Raw genomic sequence first — 17,701 nt, forward strand, 5'->3', positions numbered from 1 at the left:
CACATGACCTGGCCCTGGCCAATCGGTGCGTTCCACCTCCCTGGCCACTGTGATTGGCTCCGGGCTGGGGCAGTGCCCAATCGGGGCCCAGGGCCGGGCCTCCCGTTGGAAGCCAGGGGAAGACGAGCTGTCGTCCTGCTGGGGTAGGGGAAGGGGTGGGGCCGGGGGAGGTCAGGCTCCAGCAGTGGGAGGGGCGTGAGGCCCGCCTGCGGCAGTTGGTGACCTTCCTGCTCCCCTCAGGGCAGAGCCGCCGGCCTGAGAATGAGGGCGCTGCTGAGCCCAGGGCCTGGGATGGCCCGTTGCTGCTGTGGTCCCAGAGCTCCACCCGAGACCTGAGGGAAGCCGTCTGCCCGTGAGTCCTCTCCCGCTTGTCTGTCAGCTTGTTTGAACCATGCTGGGTTTTCTGCCCAGCTGGCTAAGGGGAGTCCCTGGAAATGCAAGGGTGTGGGTTTTGGCAGACTTCAGGGAAGACATGCCAGATGAGCCTGGGAGACTCCAGCTTAATCAGGATTCAGGAGATATCTCTTCGGGCCAGCTAGTAATTGTAGGATAAGCCTAATGAGTCTTCACAGGATGAAGAGAGTAACGTGCCAAGGTAGCAATCGATGTCCTCATTCGAGAGGATGAAGCTGGTGCTCAGAGAAGGGGGGAACTTGGCCACAGCAAGGAGGTGTGCACCCAGACAGAACCCCCAGATCCGGCCATTGGAGCTCAGGGAGGCCACTGGTGTGGCTTGTCCCTGTGGCAGGGGCCGAGGCACGCAGCCCACCCTGATTCCTGCGGGGGCCTGACTTGGGAAGTGCCATCTGGTAGCTTTGAGACTCACCAAACCAAATTGCACTGGAGAGAGGAGGGACACCTTCCTTCATCCACCCCCCACCCCCGCCGGATTCCCACATACCCTGACCCCTTTCTCCCGATTTCGGAGCCATTTCCAGAGTCCCGCTCATATGACCTCATTCGAAGTGCACTGTGGACGAGCTGCCATCTGCAGCTACTACCACAGCGGCCAAGGGCTTTAGCTCCCGACTACCTCCCTTCCTTTGGAACTTGGGGGCCCTCTACTCCCCACTTGCACACCACAGACCTTTGCTGAGGATTGTGGGGACCCTCACTCAGTTTGCAGTACGTTGTAGCCATCCCTGTCCTCTCTATACCTCCCTTGAAACTCAGCTTGTGAGCTCCTTTGGAGCAGCGTGGCCCACCTGGCTGCAACGGAAGAGACACAGCTGACAGTGAAACAACAGCTTAGATCTGAGACCCGGAAAGCTCTGTCAGAAGGGACCTCCCTCTTCACACCGTAGAGGCTGTAGGAGGCGCCAGGCTTTCGAACCAGTGCTGGGGCCAAAATGACTCCACAGCTGTTTTCCTTCCTGGGGAGGGTTCTGGCTCGAGTGGGAATGGCTCAAGTCTCCTAAGGTTCTGCAAGCCCACTGTGTGCAGATTCACGGTACACAGAGAGGAGAAGGTGGAGTCCTGCCCTGTAGGTGGTCACAGCTCACGGATGAGCCAGGCAGGCAGGCAGGCAGGGCCTGAGAACACCTGAGCTGCCTTCATGAGTGAATGGTGTGGGGGCAGAGGAAGAGAAGCCGGTCTGCTCCCTCGTGTGGTGCCCCGGGCAGGTTGTCCCCAGAGGAAACCCTTACGACGGTGAGGACTATCACTGCTGTTTCCCAAGGGGTTCCGTCGGTGCGTGTCTTCCCCGGAGCGGTCAGGCCGTCTCTCAAGTACACGGGCCATGGGCATTGCCTCTCCTTGGAACTTCCCATGTGTTTCTCTTTTTTATGGAACAGTGATTTTCTAGAGGGGTTCTGGGCCACAAGGATGTTGGGTCATTTTCTAGCCTTCTGTCATGAAGAACGCTTTCCTGGGTGTTGGGGTGGTTTGTTGTTCCAGCTCCCTTTCTTGGCTTCTTTTGGGAGCTGGTGCAACAAGACGAGCTCAGCCTCTGCCTTCTGGCTGAGATGTCACCCTTGACACAGCAATGCCTGCCTGGAGATAATGATGGCAGTTGCCAAAAGGGCTTCGTTTGGCACATGGTATCTTGAAAGGACGTACACCGTCCTTTCAGATATCAAAGGCTAGTTCAAATGACATACAAATGAGAACTCTCCAATGGAGTCTTACAGTAGTTGGAGAGTCCAAAAAACACTCCGTCAGTCATTTCACTGAGAGTCATTGATTGGGGACACCAAGAATATAGGAAGGAATGCACAAAGAAAGGATGAAATTGTGTTCAGGATCGGGGGAAGGGATGAACAGGGCGTGCTTGCCTTGAATCCAGGCTTTGTTGGGGGGTGGGGCATAAAGATCAAACGGGTCTGAAACTACAAAGTGGTGATGGTAACACAGTATCACCAGAGTTACACAACAGTGTTCCCAAATTGCAACAATGATGAAAAAGTTTACTAATCCCAACTTAACCAACAAAAGTACAGGAAACCATACAAAAAATAAAACATCACCAGAAAGGTGGAAACAAACCAAATGCAAAGCAGTTCAGGGGAAAGGAACTCCATGTCCCCTGGGGGCAGACCGAGTTGCCAGCGTCCACGGTGAGCAGACGGGGATGGAGGCTGCAGAGCCGACCGCTCCCCTGGACGTGGTGTTTCCGGCAAGGGCTCTGGGTGTCTGTCCAGAGCGGGGGCTCGTTCTCCCTGCAGGGGTGGGTGAGTCATCGTGGGCGTCTGGGTGTTGCGCGGGAGCCAGGGCAGGCTCTCCCTGCCGAGGCGGTGACTCCTCCTCTGCCTCGGGTTCTCCTGCCAGAGCCCGAGCAGGTAGAGGTGCACGTGGAGGTGGAGGTTCTGGCTGAGGGGGTGGGACATCAGTGCCTGGGGCTGGGGGTCCTGCAGGCATGGAGATCCGATCTGCCCGGTGTGCTGGCCAGTACCCAGCTGGCCTGGTGTCTCTGCGAGGGCAAGTCTCGGTTCTCCATCTGCCCTCGGTGGATCCCTGGGTCCTGCACCTGGAGCCAGCACCTCTGTAGGGACAGGTCTGGGAAGCGGAGCCTGGTTCCAGTTGGAGGCCAGTGCTAGAGCTGGGGGAGAAGCAAAGTTTGCCCACAGGCCAGCCTTGGCATGTGCGTCTCCCGGGACAGAAAGCTTCCAAGAGATTCCCAACGAATACCCAGCGTCGGATGTCTTTTGGGACTGAAGTGTGCAAGATGGGGGGCGGGGGGTGTGAGGCCAGCGCTTGCTGCAGGCCCAGCAGCAGCTTTCGGGGACTCGTCCCTGTGTAGCTCAGCACCCCCTCCCCACACACTCCCGTGCACCAGCCCCAGCGTCCTCACCTCTGTGCTCTGGCGTGCTGGGCTCCAGGTCCTCCTGCTGCCTCAGAGGCCGGGGTTCTCGGGACTCTGGGTCGGAGCCGGGTGTGCTGAGCTCCGTGGCAGCCTCAGACTGGGCCGCCGGGTGTATCCTGGGCGGTGTCTCGGCAGCAGGCCTTCCCCGCCTCCGCTTCTCCCCCGGTGGGGCTGATGCCTCCGTGGGCACGCTCACCTGGAGCCTGCACTGGGCCTCACGGGCGGGGGGGTGGTGCTCCGACCCCTCCCTCCGGGAGGTGGATGGGGTGTCCCCGTCCTCGGCCTCATCACGTGGGAAGCTCTGCAACGACAGTGACCGTCAGCCAGCCATGCTAGGAGTTTTCCGAGCTGGGCCTGGGCAGTGGAGCCGCTGCTTCTGCCTGCTCGAACTTCTCTTCCCAGAAGGGTCAGAGACGTGTGTCTGCTCAGATCCCCACCCGGGAGGAAAGAGACCCACCTGAGGGTGTGAGGTCCGCCTGGGCGGCCGCCGCTGCCCGCACTCTCCCCATCCCGCCCAGCCTGCTCTCCCCTGGGGTGTGGACACAACTTGTCCGCAGGCTTCTGACCCCACATCCGCCTGGGCTTCCTTGAGGGAGACACACCCCAAGAAACCCGCATCCACACACACAGGCAAAGGACCCGCTGTTTCCGGGTGGCATGGGAGAGGCGGCCTGGTCCGTCCTGGGGCTCCCCGTGTTACCTTTCTGTTTCTCCGGGCAAAGGGCCAGAGGCCTCTCGGGGGTGTCCTGAGCCAATGTCGACAGGGTGCCCGCGCACACTGCCTGTGAGCACTCCTGAGGCCCCGGCCTCTGGGCAGGGGCAAACAGCAGAACATCCTGGCAGCCAGTGAACTGGCTGGGGGCTCCTCTCCGCTCTGGAGGCCTGGATACCCGGGCTGCGGGTTCTGTTGGGTTCTGTTGCCGGCAGGTGACATCATCTCCTGGGGTTCGTGCTGAGGTCCCTTCCCCAAAACTTCCCAAGGGAATCTCTGGGTTTCTGACTGCTCGACCACCCCCCTTAGGCCATGTGCAGGCACAGTGACACCCACACAGCCCAGCCCACAGCCCTGGGGAGGCCTGGGTTCAGCCAGGGCCTGAGCTCCGAGGACCCCACTGCTCTCAGACCAGGCTCCTTCTTCTCATAAGTGGTGTGGCCCTGGACAAGCATATGCCCCTCAGGGTTGCCCCAGTCTCTCCATCTGCAGAGTGGTGGTCATTCTCCCATCTGCTTCCTAGGTCTGTCGGCCTACGAGCAGCTCCATGCCTTTCCACCTGGGGCCGATATCACGTGGAGCTTGTGCGCTGAGACTTCAGAAAGAAAGATTCCATCCAGGGCTGACACAGCACAGAATGGGGCAGAACGAGGCCTGGATGTGCCGTGGTACCCAGGAAAAGGCACTCCCCCTCCTGACTGTTTTGAGACCCCGCATCCAAGTTGGAGGACCGAAAGGAAGACTCGAAGGTCTCCCTCTCTTATAGAAAAGAGTAGCCAACTTTCTGCTCCTCTGTTTCCATTGAGATTCTGTTCAAGTGTCCCAGCTCGGCTTCTGCGGGTGGCTGAGCTTCTAATGGCTCCCTGCGTTCTTGTCTTTTCCTCTCCAAACCTTCCGTCCTTTTCCCCCTTCTGGGGTGGAAGGGCGCTGTCATTGCTTCTACCTTCGAGGCAGATTGAGGAAAAGTCTGGACCGTCGACTCCTTTCCTCTCTTTGGTTCCGTGTCTCTCTCTGGCTGTGTCCCTCTCTTTTCCTTTCTCAGTTCCGTCTGTGTCTTCCTCTTTCTCTCTCGTGTGTGGATGGATGGATGCTAGGGATGCACATGTATATGATTAGATGAGGGTTATGTTTTAGGGATAGGTTAGAGGGAGAGAAAGGCTTTAGGTCGGAGTTGGTCATGGGGGAAGGGTCAAGGGTGGTGGTGGTGTTGTTTCTTGGAATCTGAGTGCTGTGCATTCTTCGTCTCTTTCCATATGAACCCCTTCTCAGATACACCACTTGCAAGGAGTCTCTCATGTTCTGTTTCCTATCTTTTGCATTTGTGAATGCTTAGCTTCTCTGTTGTGAAGAGGTTCCATTGGATGGAAACCCATGGGTGTACTTCGTGTACCTCTTTGCCTTACTTGAAGAGACCCATTTCGACCTCCGCCCAGCAAATGGCAAGGAGACTCTGATGTTAAGGAGCCTTAGACCTACGCTTCTTTCTAGCTATCTCATGACATCAGTCTTTAGGGTGAGGTTTTCCCCCTATATTGAGGTGGTATGAGATCAAAACCAATAGCGTTCTTCAGATGTAGCTGTCTGGTTTTCCCATGGACATTGATTGAAGAGGCTTTCTTGTTCCCATTTGGATATTCTCCCCTTCTGTGTCAGAGATGAGTTGACCATGGATGCTGGGGTTTGTTTCTGGACCCTCCACTTTATTCCATCGATCTGGATCTGTGTGTGTTGTTGTATTCCCAATAGCATACTGTCCTGCTGCTGCTGCTGCGGCTAAGTCACTTCAGTCGTGTCTGACTCTGCGTGACCCCATGGCCTGCAGCCTACCAGGCTCCTCCGTCCAGGACGTTTTCCAGGCAAGAGTACTGGAGTGGGTCGCCATTGCCTTCTCCGATACTCTCCTGAGGATCCTAGTTTGGTCGTCTAATTTCCTTTCACACAACCTTGGATGTCCGTATCGGGGCTTTTTCATCGGATTGTATTGACAGTTTAGGCTCTTTTCTGTCTCCGTACCCCTTTTGCAATTCTGTGTTCGGTGCGAAAATGCATTGGCATTTTGGGAGGAATAGCATCGAAGCTGTGGATTGCCTTGTGGGGCTGTGACATCATTTTCCCAATAGGAATTCTTTCAAGCCCTGAGCACAGCTTCTCTTTCCAGTGATTGGTGTGGGCTTGATCTTCCTTCTTCCATCTCTCGCCGTTTTGTGAGAACAGGTCCATCCTTCCCTTCTGGGTTAGATGGACTGGTGGGTATCACTTCAGTGAATGGCATTGTCAGTGGGGGTGATAATTCCCTTCTCGTTGGAAGACTTTGCTGTGAGTATTAGAAATGCAAGTGACTTCTCTTCCCCTTCCTCCCTGTCCGTCTCTCAGAGCCACCGGGAAACAGAGGCCTCATCCACGGTCACACAGGCCTGAGGGGGTGCAACTAGACTGTTGTTTCTTCAGGCCCTCAGTGCTGGACATCATCCGGGATCCTCTGTGTGTGTCTTCCTCAGTCTGGTGTCCCTTCAGACCTTTCCCTAGTTTTCACAGGCTTGTTGTGTTGGTGTTCTTTGTCTGTTTGGAGACACATCCTTGATAAGCTTTGTGTTTCCACTCATTCGTCTCGCGATGTATGACCTGTCTTTTGCTTTTGTCGTGAGGTATTTCCCACAGTAGATATCTTTGATTTTGCAAAGTCCACTGTATTCTCTGGGTTTTTTTTTTTTTTTGTGGACTGGCTTTTAGTTTTGTGTGTGAAGACTCAAAGCACGTGTCCGGTTTCTGCTCATTGTTCTTCGAGATTTGTGACAAGTTTTCATGGAAAGTTTGTCTAGGGATAACTGGAAGTGAACTCGGTGTAAGGTGTCAAGTCTCCATCTCCATTCCTGTCATCCCCTGCAGTTTCCAATTCCCTGTTCCTGAGTGGTTTTAGAGACCTTGTGGGGAGTTTGGTTGCATTGGAGTTTGCATTTCCACCTTGATTCGATTCACACTGTTCTGCCCTCAGGGACACTGTCAAGGGGGAGTGAGGAGCAGCCTGCACTTCCAGCAGTGACCACACGGTGGGGCGAGTGCTGCTCTCCCCTCAGGGAGCCCCAGGCCACAGGCATCCCAGTGAGGAGCCAGCTCTGTGCTCAGCTGAAAGGAGTTAGTCTCTCAGGAGCCTCTGAGCCCTTGCCTTTGGATCACCCAGGGTGGGCATTTACTGGGACAGAAAAAATTGCCCTGAATTCCATGGACGGAAGAGCCTGGCTGTGTAGAGTTCGTGAGTTGCCGCGAATCAGACACAACTGAGGACACAAAAATTCTATAGATTAAAACACTTTTTGGGGGTGGGGGGGAGTGAAAGGGGGGGATGTGGGTTTTTTTGTCTTATATAATAGCCAAGGGAAATCTAGTTTAAACCTAAATTCACATAGACGGGAAAGGTATAGCTCTCCGTCACCCTATTAAAAAAAAAAAAAACTACTAAACTTTTCTGAAAGTTTATTTAGTAGCTTCCTTGAGCAGTTCATTGTGAAGCATTTTTTTTTTTTTTTCTGTGACATTGGCCTCATTAAAAAGCACGGTTTGCCTTTACTGGATAATTCTGTTCATTGGTTTCTTAGGGAACCTTGGTAATACTTGAGTTTCCTGGGGAGTATGGTCACATGACCTGGCCCTGGCCAATCGGTGCGTTCCACCTCCCTGGCCACTGTGATTGGCTCCGGGCTGGGGCAGTGCCCAATCGGGGCCCAGGGCCGGGCCTCCCGTTGGAAGCCAGGGGAAGACGAGCTGTCGTCCTGCTGGGGTAGGGGAAGGGGTGGGGCCGGGGGAGGTCAGGCTCCAGCAGTGGGAGGGGCGTGAGGCCCGCCTGCGGCAGTTGGTGACCTTCCTGCTCCCCTCAGGGCAGAGCCGCCGGCCTGAGAATGAGGGCGCTGCTGAGCCCAGGGCCTGGGATGGCCCGTTGCTGCTGTGGTCCCAGAGCTCCACCCGAGACCTGAGGGAAGCCGTCTGCCCGTGAGTCCTCTCCCGCTTGTCTGTCAGCTTGTTTGAACCATGCTGGGTTTTCTGCCCAGCTGGCTAAGGGGAGTCCCTGGAAATGCAAGGGTGTGGGTTTTGGCAGACTTCAGGGAAGACATGCCAGATGAGCCTGGGAGACTCCAGCTTAATCTGGATTCAGGAGATATCTCTTCGGGCCAGCTAGTAATTGTAGGATAAGCCTAATGAGTCTTCACAGGATGAAGAGAGTAACGTGCCAAGGTAGCAATCGATGTCCTCATTCGAGAGGATGAAGCTGGTGCTCAGAGAAGGGGGGAACTTGGCCACAGCAAGGAGGTGTGCACCCAGACAGAACCCCCAGATCCGGCCATTGGAGCTCAGGGAGGCCACTGGTGTGGCTTGTCCCTGTGGCAGGGGCCGAGGCACGCAGCCCACCCTGATTCCTGCGGGGGCCTGACTTGGGAAGTGCCATCTGGTAGCTTTGAGACTCACCAAACCAAATTGCACTGGAGAGAGGAGGGACACCTTCCTTCATCCACCCCCCACCCCCGCCGGATTCCCACATACCCTGACCCCTTTCTCCCGATTTCGGAGCCATTTCCAGAGTCCCGCTCATATGACCTCATTTGAAGTGCACTGTGGACGAGCTGCCATCTGCAGCTACTACCACAGCGGCCAAGGGCTTTAGCTCCCGACTACCTCCCTTCCTTTGGAACTTGGGGGCCCTCTACTCCCCACTTGCACACCACAGACCTTTGCTGAGGATTGTGGGGACCCTCACTCAGTTTGCAGTACGTTGTAGCCATCCCTGTCCTCTCTATACCTCCCTTGAAACTCAGCTTGTGAGCTCCTTTGGAGCAGCGTGGCCCACCTGGCTGCAACGGAAGAGACACAGCTGACAGTGAAACAACAGCTTAGATCTGAGACCCGGAAAGCTCTGTCAGAAGGGACCTCCCTCTTCACACCGTAGAGGCTGTAGGAGGCGCCAGGCTTTCGAACCAGTGCTGGGGCCAAAACGACTCCACAGCTGTTTTCCTTCCTGGGGAGGGTTCTGGCTCGAGTGGGAATGGCTCAAGTCTCCTAAGGTTCTGCAAGCCCACTGTGTGCAGATTCACGGTACACAGAGAGGAGAAGGTGGAGTCCTGCCCTGTAGGTGGTCACAGCTCACGGATGAGCCAGGCAGGCAGGCAGGCAGGGCATGAGAACACCTGAGCTGCCTTCATGAGTGAATGGTGTGGGGGCAGAGGAAGAGAAGCCGGTCTGCTCCCTCGTGTGGTGCCCCGGGCAGGTTGTCCCCAGAGGAAACCCTTACGACGGTGAGGACTATCACTGCTGTTTCCCAAGGGGTTCCGTCGGTGCGTGTCTTCCCCGGAGCGGTCAGGCCGTCTCTCAAGTACACGGGCCATGGGCATTGCCTCTCCTTGGAACTTCCCATGTGTTTCTCTTTTTTATGGAACAGTGATTTTCTAGAGGGGTTCTGGGCCACAAGGATGTTGGGTCATTTTCTAGCCTTCTGTCATGAAGAACGCTTTCCTGGGTGTTGGGGTGGTTTGTTGTTCCAGCTCCCTTTCTTGGCTTCTTTTGGGAGCTGGTGCAACAAGACGAGCTCAGCCTCTGCCTTCTGGCTGAGATGTCACCCTTGACACAGCAATGCCTGCCTGGAGATAATGATGGCAGTTGCCAAAAGGGCTTCGTTTGGCACATGGTATCTTGAAAGGACGTACACCGTCCTTTCAGATATCAAAGGCTAGTTCAAATGACGTACAAATGAGAACTCTCCAATGGAGTCTTACAGTAGTTGGAGAGTCCAAAAAACACTCCTTCAGTCATTTCACTGAGAGTCATTGATTGGGGACACCAAGAATATAGGAAGGAATGCACAAAGAAAGGATGAAATTGTGTTCAGGATCGGGGGAAGGGATGAACAGGGCGTGCTTGCCTTGAATCCAGGCTTTGTTGGGGGGTGGGGCATAAAGATCAAACGGGTCTGAAACTACAAAGTGGTGATGGTAACACAGTATCACCAGAGTTACACAACAGTGTTCCCAAATTGCAACAATGATGAAAAAGTTTACTAATCCCAACTTAACCAACAAAAGTACAGGAAACCATACAAAAAATAAAACATCACCAGAAAGGTGGAAACAAAGCAAATGCAAAGCAGTTCAGGGGAAAGGAACTCCATGTCCCCTGGGGGCAGACCGAGTTGCCAGTGTCCACGGTGAGCAGACAGGGATGGAGGCTGCAGAGCCGACCGCTCCCCTGGACGTGGTGTTTCCGGCAAGGGCTCTGGGTGTCTGTCCAGAGCGGGGGCTCGTTCTCCCTGCAGGGGTGGGTGAGTCATCGTGGGCGTCTGGGTGTTGCGCGGGAGCCAGGGCAGGCTCTCCCTGCCGAGGCGGTGACTCCTCCTCTGCCTCGGGTTCTCCTGCCAGAGCCCGAGCAGGTAGAGGTGCACGTGGAGGTGGAGGTTCTGGCTGAGGGGGTGGGACATCAGTGCCTGGGGCTGGGGGTCCTGCAGGCATGGAGATCCGATCTGCCCGGTGTGCTGGCCAGTACCCAGCTGGCCTGGTGTCTCTGCGAGGGCAAGTCTCGGTTCTCCATCTGCCCTCGGTGGATCCCTGGGTCCTGCACCTGGAGCCAGCACCTCTGTAGGGACAGGTCTGGGAAGCGGAGCCTGGTTCCAGTTGGAGGCCAGTGCTAGAGCTGGGGGAGAAGCAAAGTTTGCCCACAGGCCAGCCTTGGCATGTGCGTCTCCCGGGACAGAAAGCTTCCAAGAGATTCCCAAAGAATACCCAGCGTCGGATGTCTTTTGGGACTGAAGTGTGCAAGATGGGGGGCGGGGGGGTGTGAGGCCAGCGCTTGCTGCAGGCCCAGCAGCAGCTTTCGGGGACTCGTCCCTGTGTAGCTCAGCACCCCCTCCCCACACACTCCCGTGCACCAGCCCCAGCGTCCTCACCTCTGTGCTCTGGCGTGCTGGGCTCCAGGTCCTCCTGCTGCCTCAGAGGCCGGGGTTCTCGGGACTCTGGGTCGGAGCCGGGTGTGCTGAGCTCCGTGGCAGCCTCAGACTGGGCCGCCGGGTGTATCCTGGGCGGTGTCTCGGCAGCAGGCCTTCCCCGCCTCCGCTTCTCCCCCGGTGGGGCTGATGCCTCCGTGGGCACGCTCACCTGGAGCCTGCACTGGGCCTCACGGGCGGGGGGGTGGTGCTCCGACCCCTCCCTCCGGGAGGTGGATGGGGTGTCCCCGTCCTCGGCCTCATCACGTGGGAAGCTCTGCAACGACAGTGACCGTCAGCCAGCCATGCTAGGAGTTTTCCGAGCTGGGCCTGGGCAGTGGAGCCGCTGCTTCTGCCTGCTCGAACTTCTCTTCCCAGAAGGGTCAGAGACGTGTGTCTGCTCAGATCCCCACCCGGGAGGAAAGAGACCCACCTGAGGGTGTGAGGTCCGCCTGGGCGGCCGCCGCTGCCCGCACTCTCCCCATCCCGCCCAGCCTGCTCTCCCCTGGGGTGTGGACACAACTTGTCCGCAGGCTTCTGACCCCACATCCGCCTGGGCTTCCTTGAGGGAGACACACCCCAAGAAACCCGCATCCACACACACAGGCAAAGGACCCGCTGTTTCCGGGTGGCATGGGAGAGGCGGCCTGGTCCGTCCTGGGGCTCCCCGTGTTACCCTTCTGTTTCTCCGGGCAAAGGGCCAGAGGCCTCTCGGGGGTGTCCTGAGCCAATGTCGACAGGGTGCCCGCGCACACTGCCTGTGAGCACTCCTGAGGCCCCGGCCTCTGGGCAGGGGCAAACAGCAGAACATCCTGGCAGCCAGTGAACTGGCTGGGGGCTCCTCTCCGCTCTGGAGGCCTGGATACCCGGGCTGCGGGTTCTGTTGGGTTCTGTTGCCGGCAGGTGACATCATCTCCTGGGGTTCGTGCTGAGGTCCCTTCCCCAAAACTTCCCAAGGGAATCTCTGGGTTTCTGACTGCTCGACCACCCCCCTTAGGCCATGTGCAGGCACAGTGACACCCACACAGCCCAGCCCACAGCCCTGGGGAGGCCTGGGTTCAGCCAGGGCCTGAGCTCCGAGGACCCCACTGCTCTCAGACCAGGCTCCTTCTTCTCATAAGTGGTGTGGCCCTGGACAAGCATATGCCCCTCAGGGTTGCCCCAGTCTCTCCATCTGCAGAGTGGTGGTCATTCTCCCATCTGCTTCCTAGGTCTGTCGGCCTACGAGCAGCTCCATGCCTTTCCACCTGGGGCCGATATCACGTGGAGCTTGTGCGCTGAGACTTCAGAAAGAAAGATTCCATCCAGGGCTGACACAGCACAGAATGGGGCAGAACGAGGCCTGGATGTGCCGTGGTACCCAGGAAAAGGCACTCCCCCTCCTGACTGTTTTGAGACCCCGCATCCAAGTTGGAGGACCGAAAGGAAGACTCGAAGGTCTCCCTCTCTTATAGAAAAGAGTAGCCAAATTTCTGCTCCTCTGTTTCCATTGAGATTCTGTTCAAGTGTCCCAGCTCGGCTTCTGCGGGTGGCTGAGCTTCTAATGGCTCCCTGCGTTCTTGTCTTTTCCTCTCCAAACCTTCCGTCCTTTTCCCCCTTCTGGGGTGGAAGGGCGCTGTCATTGCTTCTACCTTCGAGGCAGATTGAGGAAAAGTCTGGACCGTCGACTCCTTTCCTCTCTTTGGTTCCGTGTCTCTCTCTGGCTGTGTCCCTCTCTTTTCCTTTCTCAGTTCCGTCTGTGTCTTCCTCTTTCTCTCTCGTGTGTGGATGGATGGATGCTAGGGATGCACATGTATATGATTAGATGAGGGTTATGTTTTAGGGATAGGTTAGAGGGAGAGAAAGGCTTTAGGTCGGAGTTGGTCATGGGGGAAGGGTCAAGGGTGGTGGTGGTGTTGTTTCTTGGAATCTGAGTGCTGTGCATTCTTCGTCTCTTTCCATATGAACCCCTTCTCAGATACACCACTTGCAAGGAGTCTCTCATGTTCTGTTTCCTATCTTTTGCATTTGTGAATGCTTAGCTTCTCTGTTGTGAAGAGGTTCCATTGGATGGAAACCCATGGGTGTACTTCGTGTACCTCTTTGCCTTACTTGAAGAGACCCATTTCGACCTCCGCCCAGCAAATGGCAAGGAGACTCTGATGTTAAGGAGCCTTTGACCTACGCTTCTTTCTAGCTATCTCATGACATCAGTCTTTAGGGTGAGGTTTTCCCCCTATATTGAGGTGGTATGAGATCAAAACCAATAGCGTTCTTCAGATGTAGCTGTCTGGTTTTCCCATGGACATTGATTGAAGAGGCTTTCTTGTTCCCATTTGGATATTCTCCCCTTCTGTGTCAGAGATGAGTTGACCATGGATGCTGGGGTTTGTTTCTGGACCCTCCACTTTATTCCATCGATCTGGATCTGTGTGTGTTGTTGTATTCCCAATAGCATACTGTCCTGCTGCTGCTGCTGCGGCTAAGTCACTTCAGTCGTGTCTGACTCTGCGTGACCCCATGGCCTGCAGCCTACCAGGCTCCTCCGTCCAGGACGTTTTCCAGGCAAGAGTACTGGAGTGGGTCGCCATTGCCTTCTCCGATACTCTCCTGAGGATCCTAGTTTGGTCGTCTAATTTCCTTTCACACAACCTTGGATGTCCGTATCGGGGCTTTTTCATCGGATTGTATTGACAGTTTAGGCTCTTTTCTGTCTCCGTACCCCTTTTGCAATTCTTTGTTCGGTGCGAAAATGCATTGGCATTTTGGGAGGAATAGCATCGAAGCTGTGGATTGCCTTGTGGGGCTGTGACATCATTTTCCCAATAGGAATTCTTTCAAGCCCTGAGCACAGCTTCTCTTTCCAGTGATTGGTGTGGGCTTGATCTTCCTTCTTCCATCTCTCGCCGTTTTGTGAGAACAGGTCCATCCTTCCCTTCTGGGTTAGATGGACTGCTGGGTATCACTTCAGTGAATGGCATTGTCAGTGGGGGTGATAATTCCCTTCTCGTTGGAAGACTTTGCTGTGAGTATTAGAAATGCAAGTGACTTCTCTTCCCCTTCCTCCCTGTCCGTCTCTCAGAGCCACCGGGAAACAGAGGCCTCATCCACGGTCACACAGGCCTGAGGGGGTGCAACTAGACTGTTGTTTCTTCAGGCCCTCAGTGCTGGACATCATCCGGGATCCTCTGTGTGTGTCTTCCTCAGTCTGGTGTCCCTTCAGACCTTTCCCTAGTTTTCACAGGCTTGTTGTGTTGGTGTTCTTTGTCTGTTTGGAGACACATCCTTGATAAGCTTTGTGTTTCCACTCATTCGTCTCGCGATGTATGACCTGTCTTTTGCTTTTGTCGTGAGGTATTTCCCACAGTAGATATCTTTGATTTTGCAAAGTCCACTGTATTCTCTGGGTTTTTTTTTTTTTTTTGTGGACTGGCTTTTAGTTTTGTGTGTGAAGACTCAAAGCACGTGTCCGGTTTCTGCTCATTGTTCTTCGAGATTTGTGACAAGTTTTCATGGAAAGTTTGTCTAGGGATAACTGGAAGTGAACTCGGTGTAAGGTGTCAAGTCTCCATCTCCATTCCTGTCATCCCCTGCAGTTTCCAATTCCCTGTTCCTGAGTGGTTTTAGAGACCTTGTGGGGAGTTTGGTTGCATTGGAGTTTGCATTTCCACCTTGATTCGATTCACACTGTTCTGCCCTCAGGGACACTGTCAAGGGGGAGTGAGGAGCAGCCTGCACTTCCAGCAGTGACCACACGGTGGGGCGAGTGCTGCTCTCCCCTCAGGGAGCCCCAGGCCACAGGCATCCCAGTGAGGAGCCAGCTCTGTGCTCAGCTGAAAGGAGTTAGTCTCTCAGGAGCCTCTGAGCCCTTGCCTTTGGATCACCCAGGGTGGGCATTTACTGGGACAGAAAAAATTGCCCTGAATTCCATGGACGGAAGAGCCTGGCTGTGTAGAGTTCGTGAGTTGCCGCGAATCAGACACAACTGAGGACACAAAAATTCTATAGATTAAAACACTTTTTGGGGGTGGGGGGGAGTGAAAGGGGGGGATGTGGGTTTTTTTGTCTTATATAATAGCCAAGGGAAATCTAGTTTAAACCTAAATTCACATAGACGGGAAAGGTATAGCTCTCCGTCACCCTATTAAAAAAAAAAAAAACTACTAAACTTTTCTGAAAGTTTATTTAGTAGCTTCCTTGAGCAGTTCATTGTGAAGCATTTTTTTTTTTTTCTGTGACATTGGCCTCATTAAAAAGCACGGTTTGCCTTTACTGGATAATTCTGTTCATTGTGTTTGGTAATACTTGAGTTTCCTGGGGAGTATGGTCACATGACCTGGCCCTGGCCAATCGGTGCGTTCCACCTCCCTGGCCACTGTGATTGGCTCCGGGCTGGGGCAGTGCCCAATCGGGGCCCAGGGCCGGGCCTCCCGTTGGAAGCCAGGGGAAGACGAGCTGTCGTCCTGCTGGGGTAGGGGAAGGGGTGGGGCCGGGGGAGGTCAGGCTCCAGCAGTGGGAGGGGCGTGAGGCCCGCCTGCGGCAGTTGGTGACCTTCCTGCTCCCCTCAGGGCAGAGCCGCCGGCCTGAGAATGAGGGCGCTGCTGAGCCCAGGGCCTGGGATGGCCCGTTGCTGCTGTGGTCCCAGAGCTCCACCCGAGACCTGAGGGAAGCCGTCTGCCCGTGAGTCCTCTCCCGCTTGTCTGTCAGCTTGTTTGAACCATGCTGGGTTTTCTGCCCAGCTGGCTAAGGGGAGTCCCTGGAAATGCAAGGGTGTGGGTTTTGGCAGACTTCAGGGAAGACATGCCAGATGAGCCTGGGAGACTCCAGCTTAATCTGGATTCAGGAGATATCTCTTCGGGCCAGCTAGTAATTGTAGGATAAGCCTAATGAGTCTTCACAGGATGAAGAGAGTAACGTGCCAAGGTAGCAATCGATGTCCTCATTCGAGAGGATGAAGCTGGTGCTCAGAGAAGGGGGGAACTTGGCCACAGCAAGGAGGTGTGCACCCAGACAGAACCCCCAGATCCGGCCATTGGAGCTCAGGGAGGCCACTGGTGTGGCTTGTCCCTGTGGCAGGGGCCGAGGCACGCAGCCCACCCTGATTCCTGCGGGGGCCTGACTTGGGAAGTGCCATCTGGTAGCTTTGAGACTCACCAAACCAAATTGCACTGGAGAGAGGAGGGACACCTTCCTTCATCCACCCCCCACCCCCGCCGGATTCCCACATACCCTGACCCCTTTCTCCCGATTTCGGAGCCATTTCCAGAGTCCCGCTCATATGACCTCATTCGAAGTGCACTGTGGACGAGCTGCCATCTGCAGCTACTACCACAGCGGCCAAGGGCTTTAGCTCCCGACTACCTCCCTTCCTTTGGAACTTGGGGGCCCTCTACTCCCCACTTGCACACCACAGACCTTTGCTGAGGATTGTGGGGACCCTCACTCAGTTTGCAGTACGTTGTAGCCATCCCTGTCCTCTCTATACCTCCCTTGAAACTCAGCTTGTGAGCTCCTTTGGAGCAGCGTGGCCCACCTGGCTGCAACGGAAGAGACACAGCTGACAGTGAAACAACAGCTTAGATCTGAGACCCGGAAAGCTCTGTCAGAAGGGACCTCCCTCTTCACACCGTAGAGGCTGTAGGAGGCGCCAGGCTTTCGAACCAGTGCTGGGGCCAAAACGACTCCACAGCTGTTTTCCTTCCTGGGGAGGGTTCTGGCTCGAGTGGGAATGGCTCAAGTCTCCTAAGGTTCTGCAAGCCCACTGTGTGCAGATTCACGGTACACAGAGAGGAGAAGGTGGAGTCCTGCCCTGTAGGTGGTCACAGCTCACGGATGAGCCAGGCAGGCAGGCAGGCAGGGCATGAGAACACCTGAGCTGCCTTCATGAGTGAATGGTGTGGGGGCAGAGGAAGAGAAGCCGGTCTGCTCCCTCGTGTGGTGCCCCGGGCAGGTTGTCCCCAGAGGAAACCCTTACGACGGTGAGGACTATCACTGCTGTTTCCCAAGGGGTTCCGTCGGTGCGTGTCTTCCCCGGAGCGGTCAGGCCGTCTCTCAAGTACACGGGCCATGGGCATTGCCTCTCCTTGGAACTTCCCATGTGTTTCTCTTTTTTATGGAACAGTGATTTTCTAGAGGGGTTCTGGGCCACAAGGATGTTGGGTCATTTTCTAGCCTTCTGTCATGAAGAACGCTTTCCTGGGTGTTGGGGTGGTTTGTTGTTCCAGCTCCCTTTCTTGGCTTCTTTTGGGAGCTGGTGCAACAAGACGAGCTCAGCCTCTGCCTTCTGGCTGAGATGTCACCCTTGACACAGCAATGCCTGCCTGGAGATAATGATGGCAGTTGCCAAAAGGGCTTCGTTTGGCACATGGTATCTTGAAAGGACGTACACCGTCCTTTCAGATATCAAAGGCTAGTTCAAATGACGTACAAATGAGAACTCTCCAATGGAGTCTTACAGTAGTTGGAGAGTCCAAAAAACACTCATGAGTGGTGGTCATTCTCCCATCTGCTTCCTAGGTCTGTCGGCCTACGAGCAGCTCCATGCCTTTCCACCTGGGGCCGATATCACGTGGAGCTCGTGCGCTGAGACTTCAGAAAGAAAGATTCCATCCAGGGCTGACACAGCACAGAATGGGGCAGAACGAGGCCTGGATGTGCCGTGGTACCCAGGAAAAGGCACTCCCCCTCCTGACTGTTTTGAGACCCCGCATCCAAGTTGGAGGACCGAAAGGAAGACTCGAAGGTCTCCCTC

The 17,701-nt window shown here is 55.4% G+C and overlaps 2 protein-coding genes and 1 long non-coding RNA gene across 3 annotated transcripts in view; 1 reads left to right on the plus strand and 2 right to left on the minus strand.

The window, feature by feature from the left end:
• LOC145534150 (uncharacterized) overlaps window positions 1-17,701 on the plus strand; it is a 694,441-nt gene that overhangs the window by 276,164 nt on the left and 400,576 nt on the right. The window contains exons 37-39 of the long non-coding RNA XR_014074276.1: window positions 241-352; window positions 7,886-7,997; window positions 15,519-15,630. This is a non-coding gene — a long non-coding RNA (uncharacterized LOC145534150). The remainder of the gene's footprint in view (window positions 1-240; window positions 353-7,885; window positions 7,998-15,518; window positions 15,631-17,701) is intronic.
• LOC145533989 (uncharacterized) lies at window positions 2,287-5,097 on the minus strand. The gene is made up of 3 exons (XM_081561350.1): window positions 4,002-5,097; window positions 3,290-3,602; window positions 2,287-3,037 (listed from the first exon to the last, which is right to left on the minus strand). The coding sequence occupies exons 1-3, from the start codon at window positions 4,236-4,238 to the stop codon at window positions 2,409-2,411; spliced, it is 1,179 nt and encodes a 392-aa protein (XP_081417476.1). The 5' UTR covers window positions 4,239-5,097; the 3' UTR covers window positions 2,287-2,408.
• Window positions 10,030-11,817, minus strand: LOC145534132 (uncharacterized). The gene is made up of 3 exons (XM_081561505.1): window positions 11,648-11,817; window positions 10,936-11,248; window positions 10,030-10,682 (listed from the first exon to the last, which is right to left on the minus strand). Exons 1-3 carry the CDS (start codon window positions 11,780-11,782, stop codon window positions 10,054-10,056), a joined length of 1,077 nt encoding a protein of 358 aa, XP_081417631.1. The 5' UTR covers window positions 11,783-11,817; the 3' UTR covers window positions 10,030-10,053.

This window comes from Giraffa tippelskirchi, chromosome 14 (assembly GCF_054371585.1).
Source record: "Giraffa tippelskirchi isolate mGirTip1 chromosome 14, T2T-mGirTip1v1.2.pri, whole genome shotgun sequence".
Lineage (NCBI taxonomy): Eukaryota > Metazoa > Chordata > Mammalia > Artiodactyla > Giraffidae > Giraffa > Giraffa tippelskirchi.

What these genes read in the sequence shown, in the direction of transcription:
- LOC145534132 (XM_081561505.1), bottom strand. Translation starts at nt 11,782, where the DNA reads ATGTTCTGCTGTTTGCCCCTGCCCAGAGGCCGGGGCCTCAGGAGTGCT. An exon ending in TTGCCCGGAGAAACAGAAGG is followed by an intron (nt 11,249 to 11,647) that starts GTAACACGGGGA and finishes CTGTCGTTGCAG; the next exon opens with AGCTTCCCACGTGATGAGGC. An exon ending in CAGCACGCCAGAGCACAGAG is followed by an intron (nt 10,683 to 10,935) that starts GTGAGGACGCTG and finishes CTTCTCCCCCAG; the next exon opens with CTCTAGCACTGGCCTCCAAC.
- LOC145533989 (XM_081561350.1), bottom strand. Translation starts at nt 4,238, where the DNA reads ATGATGTCACCTGCCGGCAACAGAACCCAACAGAACCCGCAGCCCGGG. An exon ending in TTGCCCGGAGAAACAGAAAG is followed by an intron (nt 3,603 to 4,001) that starts GTAACACGGGGA and finishes CTGTCGTTGCAG; the next exon opens with AGCTTCCCACGTGATGAGGC. An exon ending in CAGCACGCCAGAGCACAGAG is followed by an intron (nt 3,038 to 3,289) that starts GTGAGGACGCTG and finishes CTTCTCCCCCAG; the next exon opens with CTCTAGCACTGGCCTCCAAC.